At 48.7% G+C, this 8,347-nt stretch overlaps 1 protein-coding gene across 1 annotated transcript; it reads right to left on the reverse strand.

The window, feature by feature from the left end:
• Window positions 1-6,767: 6,767 nt before the first annotated feature.
• P2RY1 (purinergic receptor P2Y, G-protein coupled, 1) lies at window positions 6,768-8,134 on the reverse strand. The gene has a single exon (XM_010004714.1). The coding sequence runs from the start codon at window positions 8,132-8,134 to the stop codon at window positions 7,043-7,045; it is 1,092 nt and encodes a 363-aa protein (XP_010003016.1). The 3' UTR covers window positions 6,768-7,042.
• Window positions 8,135-8,347: the final 213 nt, after the last annotated feature.

The raw sequence follows: 8,347 nt of genomic DNA on the forward strand, positions 1-8,347 counted from the left end.
CCAGCGGTTTGGGGGAAATCCCACGGGAATGTGTCACTTCTCCGGTAGCCTCCAAGCACCGACCTGCTCGCAGCCCAGCCCAACCCAACCACACAGCTGCAGTTCCCACTGGAGCAGGGGCCTGGTGCTGGCAGCAGCAGCTGGAGCTGCACAGTTTGAAGCCCCCATTTATTTCACCATTTAGCTGTTCAGCCCGTTGCTCATCACCACAGCCTTGTCTTCTGTTTTCTAATGTTATCATTTTTGAGAAGTTTATAAACAAATACGTTTCATGCTCAGGTGCTGCCTCACACCTGCTGGGGTAGCAGCAAACCATGGCTCCACACTTAGGCCAAGGTTAAAGAAGCCAGAAAAATAATAATAAAACCCGAAAGCACCACCAGTTCAAGCATTAACACGTGGCACTTGCACACTGTGTGTTGCCATTTCTGTTCAGCCAGCAAGAGCAGAGCTTTCCAAGCCCCAGCATTTCTAGACCTGACCCGTGAGCATTTAAAGGTGTCTGTGCCTTCGGGTCCCAGCAGGTGCCAGGTGGGAAAGGGGCCTCTGGAAAGGTGTAAACCAGCAGGTTTGCTGCAGATGCAGGATCCATTTACTGGGGTGGCAGAGCACTGGTGTCCCCCCTGGTGCTGGGAGATGTCCAGCTCTCTGGAGGTGGCAGAAACAGCCACACCTGAGCCAGGTATTGTGTTCCCTTTGTTGGGTCAGGCTTGCTGGTGCTGTGACTGATTTCCCCAGCTGGGCCGGGAGCTCAGCAATTGGGAAGTTTCTGGGGCGGGACCCTCTGTTAAGGAGCAGGGTCCCTGGCCAATGGGGTGTCCTGGCCCTGCAGATAAACCAATGAATGAGCAGGGGCCTCACCTGCCTCGGCCCATAAAAGCGGGTGGGGAGGTTGGTCACGTTCTCCCTTGGAGCAGTGGGTCTGCGAGGAAGGCTTCTCCTTAGGTCAGGATGCCACCTGAGAAGGCTTCTTGAGATTGAATGACCTCTTCTTTGGTGAGTGATAATCCCTTCAGATGTACCTCGGAGTGAGCCCTGCCCCTGTTGGGCAAGTGACTTCAGGTACCTGAGGAGGAGGCTTTCCCTTGGTGTGAGGGAATGGGCACAGGTGGGGTTATTATTATCCATGTTAAGACCAGTCACAAGAAAAAGCTTAGGAATTCTGAAGCAGTTGTGCTGTTGTGTATACCTGTCTGACACCTGGCTCTGTGATGTTATTTTTTATTTGTTGGGGTGTTAAATGGCTTTGATTGGAACAAATATTCATCCCTAGCAAGCCCCTGTGTGTTTGTAGGTGCCCCTGTGACACTGAGAAGCAAATACCATTAGAATTGAAGGGATGTTACAGCAAACTTGAAAAGTTTCCATGAAGAGCAAGGATGAACCAAGAATGTGAAAAAGAAATGAAAATAAAATAACGAAATAAATGTTAAAGGAAAGCAGGTGCTAAATGAAATACAGGTTTCTTACACCCCAGAGCCTTCAGAGGCAGCAATCCCTCCCCTCTCAGAGCTGCTGTGGGCTGGGGTCCCAGGGCTCTGCCTTGGCAAGGAGGGACACAGACCAAAGCCACGTGTGTGCAGTGACACAAGGAATGGCACAAAAACAGAGGTCAGCAGAAACCCTGAAATACTGACACCGGCCGTGGTGTGGATAAAAAAGGGAGTGAAAGATTGTAACTGATGGTTAAATGTTACACCATTTGGGAAGGAACAGCCAGTCTGTTTCCTGCAACAAAAATCAGCACACACAGCCACTGTCAGGAGGAAAATCAGGGAGTTTTGGTAAAGAGAGGTTCAGGTTTTGATCTGTAGAGCCCTGTGGAGGTGCCCTGGGCTGGCAGCTGTCACTGTCACATGCTGGACAGTCACTGCAGGAATAAACACCTGTGCAGAAGGGGGAAGGGAGCAGATGCTTCTCCAGCCAAGCAGAAGTGCTTGGGTGGGTGGGGAGGAGGCACCAGCTCAGCCCTCTCTCCCCTGAGCCTCGCTCTTTCCCCTTTTCTGGGTAAAGATGGGGTCACCTGCCCCTGAAACCCCGGCAGACAAAGCAGGAGATGAACGCTGCTCGTTCCGAGGCTCAGCTCAGCGGGGCGGCTCCTCACGAGGTTTCACCTTCTGCAGACCCTGCAACCCTTTCATGATCAGCTTTTAAGTCTGTTTCACCGTCTGAAGATTCACCTGGAGCCCTGAATCAACGGCAGCCACACAAAAGGCAGCAGAAGGGTTTCATAACTGTATTGGAGCAGTTTCAGGGAGGTTGCTAGGTACGGCGCCAGCAGCGCCGGGGCTGCAGCTCTGCCACCACTAAAAATAGTCACAGCTTCAGAGAGCCATGCCCAGCAGTGGATGTGCATGCAGACAACCCTGGGCTTTATTAAGAAAAAACCCAAATATTTTTAGTTGTTGAAGTTATAGACGAATAAGGGGATTTTTTAAAAATGACAGTTTAATGAAAGCAGTCACACAGCCTGAGCTCTGCTGCCCAGGCTGCCTCTGCAGGCCCTGCACTCACATCTCACTGCTACAAAACCTGAACTTAGCAACGTTGGAATCGCTGTACACAGCAAAATAAAGATTTTCACTTATATCCTTGAGACACACTGCACTTCCCAGCCACAACAGGAACAGGGGTTTATAGTGCACGGGTTGTATGTTGTCTGTCAGGGTCTGTGCAGAGCACCTGAAGCTGGAAGTGACACAGCAGAGGTGAGCAGGGTGACAGTTCCATTCCAGCAGCCAGCGTTGATGGAGCTTTTTTTGTTTGTTTAAAGTTAAGGGCTTTTAGTGCAGGGCCAAACTAACCTTCCCCCAAGGGCCAGTGCTTCCCCTGCAGCTTGACTCACACAGTCCCAGTTTGCAACTGGCCACTGTCAAACACAGCTGCCCAGCAGCTTGGAATACACGTTTTGTACTCAAATTTAACTCCAGGCCTATAAGTTCCTTCAAAAATGTTACTAGAGGTGGAGACTAACCACTGCAGGTAACAAATTGGCTGTATAGACTTGAAAAATAATCAGCTTCTCACAAAAAAAAAAAAAGTAATAACTGTGGTAAGATCTATCACTATTAATGGTTTTGGTTGTATCCAACCTAACGACAGAAACTGGTAACAAAGGAAAAAAAAAAAGAATTTAAAGAAAGATAATCTAGGCAAGGTGATGAGCAGGTGTAGGAAGGCTTTGCCATGGTCACTCCTGGGCCATGAGCATAGAACCAAGCCCTGCAGCTTCCCAAAGGATCCAGGTTGGGAAGCAGCTTGGCAGGCCAGTGCTGGGCCAGGTGAGGTGCTCGTGGCTCCCTGTGTCTGATCATTATCTCATTCACTCAGTGTCATGTGAACTGGATTCACTCAACTAACCCCCAGGTGCTGTGTTATGAAAAACCTACAGACTGACAGCAGATCATGTGTGGGCTTCACACTGAGTTCAGTCTGTATTAAAGATCATATGTGGGAGTTAATGGGCATAACGGGGGGAAAAAAATAATAAAAAAATAACCCTGTGAGCTGGAAGAAGCAAAACACAGACAATTGCTACTGACTTGGTTTGGTGTGATCACTGTGGAATGGTTGGGCAAAACTGAAGCTTTAACTCTTTACCTCAACCTTTTGGTGTCTTCAGAACTATTGGTATTTATTAAAAGATTCCCAGAAGTCCTGGGAGAAAAAAGCAGGTTTAAAGCATGACCATGACCAGCTCCTTCTGCAGCCACCAGAGGGTTATGTCTGAGCACAGGGCTCACCTGGGACACCAAGGCCAGTGGGCTGTTTCCCACAAGTACATCACAGTGTGGCTGCCAGAAGGAAAATACTGACATACAAGTTGCCAGGTTCCCCAGGAGTGGGTGGCTCCAGCCATCGTGCTGCCTGGAGAGAATCTGCTTGGTTTGTGCTCCAGAGGTGTACAAACACCTGTCTGACCAGCCTCATCACAGCAGGCATTTGGTGTGATGCTGCCGTGGGCCCAACCACACCCTGTCAAATATGACATGGCAAAAATAAACCAAACATCAGCACCAGCACTGGGAAGAAAGAAAGGAAAAAAAAAAAAAAGGCAAAGAAAACCCCCACAACCAAACAACCCAGGAACTTTGCATGTGAAACCCTGCTCCAGATTCCCATGGGATCCACAGGAGCCTGTGGCCCCTCGGTCTGTGTCCAGCAGGGTCAGTCCCACTGGAGCAGGTGGTGGCTCGAGGTGCTCGCTCTGCAGCTCACAGCATCTGAGAGATGGAAAAACAAACCATGTGTAAAATGGGTCTAATGATCCTTCTGGAGGTGCAGGGGGAGGCTCCTGAGGGCTCTGGGGAGGTGAGGATGCTGTGTGCAGCCTCCTGCCATGGCTGCTGGTCAGTACATGGGCTCTTCACCGCGCAGTGTCAGAACAGCCCTCAGGAAGGAGCAGAGGGCTCGCCCGGCCTGTTGCACAGCTCCCTGCAGGGAGGTGAGATGAACCAGGGAGTGCTCCGTGGGTTCCTGAGGCAAACCCAGACACACTGTGGGCATTGCAGGCCTAGCAGATACAGGGGAGATGGTAGAAGAGGGGCAGGACCATGCTGAGCCCCCACAGTGGATGTCCCCAGCAGGGTGTGACCCCGCCGGTCCCCCTGCACCCCAGTGTCACCCCTGCCAGCTCAGCCAGACATGCTGCAGAAGGGCTGTGAGCACCAGCTTGGGTGGGGGCTTTTACACTTTGCTCTGGCTGTTCCAGATCTTTTTTTACAGCCACAAATTAGCAGAACACTTTATTTCCTAACTGAAAGAGAAACACAGCACGAAAAGCTGGGAAATGAATAGGATTTTAAACCTAGAGAAGCAGATGCAGAGAATATCCTATTTTTATTCTCTCTCCCCATTTAATTCATCTGCCATCCCAAACAAGACAAGCCTCAGCTGAATGAAGTCTCAACTAATCACATAATAGAAGTCATTTATTGTGAATCAGGCTCATTCTCACTGATATAAATAGGCTGTGCTGTTCTGCAGCCTTTTGTCAGTAGGGATTAATTAGCAATTGACCCTTGGCTGGGACTTCTTCACTACCTCTGCATTTTTCATCTTATAGGGCTAAATGAGATCTTAACACTGCTTGAAGAAGCTATGTTCTTAAGCAGCAGTTTAAATTAGCTCTAGGCTATAAATCACTAGTCTAATTTATCACTAGGTTACATATCAACAGTGAATAGTCAGGGTGGAATTGAGTTTATTATAAAGATGTTCTGTTAGAAGACACAGTATTACAGTGACTGAAACATGCTGATAAATTTCCCATTAATGCCCAATTCTGAATATGAACACGGAGAACCACACTTTACATACTTGCATGTAGCCTTCTAATAAATAAGTTCAATAAATAGGGACCTTTGCACATTACGAAGCTGCACGTGTGAACAGAAGCTGCTTCACAATGTTGTCAAAAAATAACTAGAGCTAATCTTGTTTGTTACCAATCACTGGAAATCAGTAAGTAAAATATCAATATTTTACTACGTAGACTGGAGGAACAAGGATCTGTTAAAATCACCCTCAAGATTACACAACACTCAATTTTGTACACTAGATGTATCACTTAGAGCATGCTTTCATACCATTTTTAGCACACAGCATTTTCAAATACAATTCTTAAAAATATGTGACACAAATAAGACTGCCCCTGTAAGATTTCATCTGTGCTCTGATCACTAGCTCTTGTGTTACACAATACTGTGGTCTGCCTAAGTTTGGATGACCTATTCCACATTTGGAGAAGATGCAGAACGATGGGCCAGATTTAGTCTGTAGTATATTGCAACATCTTGTTAACACAGTAATTTATTTGTCACAGTACGCAAAAACTAACTCCCCCAGTTATTTTCTATATATATATAACATACAATCCATTTGTATTATCCATTTCAGCAACGATTTTCTTGGGAAACCACACTTATGTTATCTCCAAGGGTCGCCAGGAACAAACACGTTCTCCCATCAAACGAGGACGCAGGTGACCAGAGCAGTCGCAGTTCTACTCGTCGCCAAGGTCCAGTTACTTCCAGCACGGGCTTCTCCTGTTTTACCCGTGAAGAACTCCAGCCTGGCATCCCAGCACTGGCACTGCAGGGAGATGCTGGTGGTCCCCGGGCAGGGCTGGCTGGTCCCTGGCCCCACCAAGCCCTGTGCCCAGCCCGGTCTGCAGCTCCTCCAGCCAACAAGGCGCCGGTTTCCTCCACACGGGCCGGAGCAGGGGCTGCCCAGAACCGGGTCATCTCCACACGCACGGGCACCCCGACACCTCTGGGGAGCCACAGGGCAAAGCAGGACTCAAAGCTCCAACAGCTCCTAGACGGGCCCGCCCGTGCTGGGGGGCCAGCTCACCCAGGAGACAATTTGCCTTTAAGGGGGGGGTCCAGGTTTTCATGAACAACCATCGCAATCTGAAAGCACAACCATGCACACATCAGCAAGCCTACCTTTTGTAAAACACCAGCACTCAGAGAAGACTGATCCGTAAATGCTACTGAACCATCAAATAATTATCCACACTAGAAGCAGATGAAGAAATAATTAAACTGTAGAGGTGAAACAACTGCATCGTGACTTCGATTTAAATACTTGTTTACCACAGCAAGTGAGCAGAAGGCCACGTGTGTGGACTGAGCCTCAGAAGAGAAGGTACTGCCCGCTCTCAACTTTACTTCCTATTCCCAAAGAGAGGAGGATTGAGAACATTTTTGGATGTGGGAGAGTAAGTCACTAAACCAGAAGTACTTGGATGGTTTTCTTCCTTTAGGGGATTTACTTCATTTTACTTTACCTGACAAAAGTCAGGAGGAAATGAGAATACTGTAGGCAGAAGGAAAGCTGAATTTTGGCACGTTACTTTCCATTAAAATTCCTCCGCTGACTTTGTTAAGGTTTTTCTAAGGTCAGAAAATCAGCCTTTACCTAAAATGAATGAGAGAGACTGGCAGGTTTTCCTCACACACTTGCAGCACCACAGTGTCCTACTGTCTCAAAGCAGAGGAATTTTTTTTCCAACCGTTCCCAAATCTTTCACATTTGTTCACAAACTCGTGTCTCCGTTCTGTTTATACTCAGATAAAATATTGAGAGTCATTTCCTCGCTTTTGGACTGCACTGTGTTGTGTTCACTTCTTCTGGACGATTTCCTGGTGGCCCTGGAAAGCCTCCTTCGGAAGGTGTCACCTGCCAGAAAGTAAAGGATGGGGTCGACACAGCTGTTGAGGCTGGCCAGGCCCCGCGTCACCTGGTACGTGGCATAAACCTTGTCGTTGAAGGCACACATTTGTGGAGTCTGAAAATCCACCCTGGCTCTTAGATTTAAGGTCTTCATCACATGGAAGGGAAGGTAAGACACAGCAAAGACTGTCAACACGATAATAACCAGGTAAATCGACTTTCTCCTGAGAGGAGAGTTGTCCAAATCTTTGTAAATCAAAGCTTTCACGATGAGCCCGTAGCAACCAAGGATCAGTATGAACGGGATGCAGAACATCAGCACGGTGGTGCACATGCTGTAAATGAAGTAACTTCTCAGGTAATCATCGGCTGTGGTGTCGTAGCACGTTATGGTTTTATTTTTCCTCACCCCCGTGCCCGAGTAGAAGAGTATGGGGGAGATCACAGCGGCCACAAGCAGCCAGACCAGGGCGCTGACGTACACCGCGTTCTTCTTCTTCAGCCTGCCCAGCGACTTCAAGGGGTGCACCACCCCTGTGTACCTGTGCACGCTGATGCAGGTCAGGAACAGGATGCTGCCGTACAGGTTCACGTGGAAGATGAACCTCTGCAGCTTGCACATGATGTCTCCGAAGATCCAGTCTGTTTTATTGAAGTAGTAAAAGATGAGGGCAGGCAGAGTCAAGACGTACAGGAAGTCGGCCAGTGCCAAGTTGAACATGTAAACTGAGATGCCGCTCCAAGGCCTCATGTGGAAGACAAACATCCAGATGGCCACACTGTTGCCCAAAAACCCGGTGATGAAGACCAGAATGTAGACGGTGGGCAGGTAATAGAACTGGAAGCCAGTTTTGGTCAGGGAACACTTGGTGGAGGCATTTCCCACAGCCCAGCTGCTGGATAACAGGTTGGGTTCAGTTCCATTCAAAGCAGCCGAGAAGAGGACTTCAGTCATGATCCTTCTACCAGAGTCACATCGGTCTGAGGTGAAGCAATAAAGTCTCTACAGGAACAGCAACGCACCTAAAACAAGAACAGAGCAGAGCAAACCTCACTGGGAGGTAAAACCTGCCCTGCTTCTCTTCCCAGCGTTTCCAGGCGGGTGTGCTCGGGCTGAGCCTCCCCCAGCCCCGCAGGTCGGACCGGCCCCCGCAGCGCTCGGCCCCGC

The sequence above is a fragment of the Chaetura pelagica genome, unplaced genomic scaffold, assembly GCF_000747805.2.
Source record: "Chaetura pelagica isolate M959 unplaced genomic scaffold, ChaPel_1.0 scaffold829, whole genome shotgun sequence".
NCBI lineage: Eukaryota > Metazoa > Chordata > Aves > Apodiformes > Apodidae > Chaetura > Chaetura pelagica.

Bases quoted from the DNA above. Each gene is read 5' to 3' on its own strand.
- P2RY1 (XM_010004714.1), bottom strand. From the start codon at position 8,134: ATGACTGAAGTCCTCTTCTCGGCTGCTTTGAATGGAACTGAACCCAAC.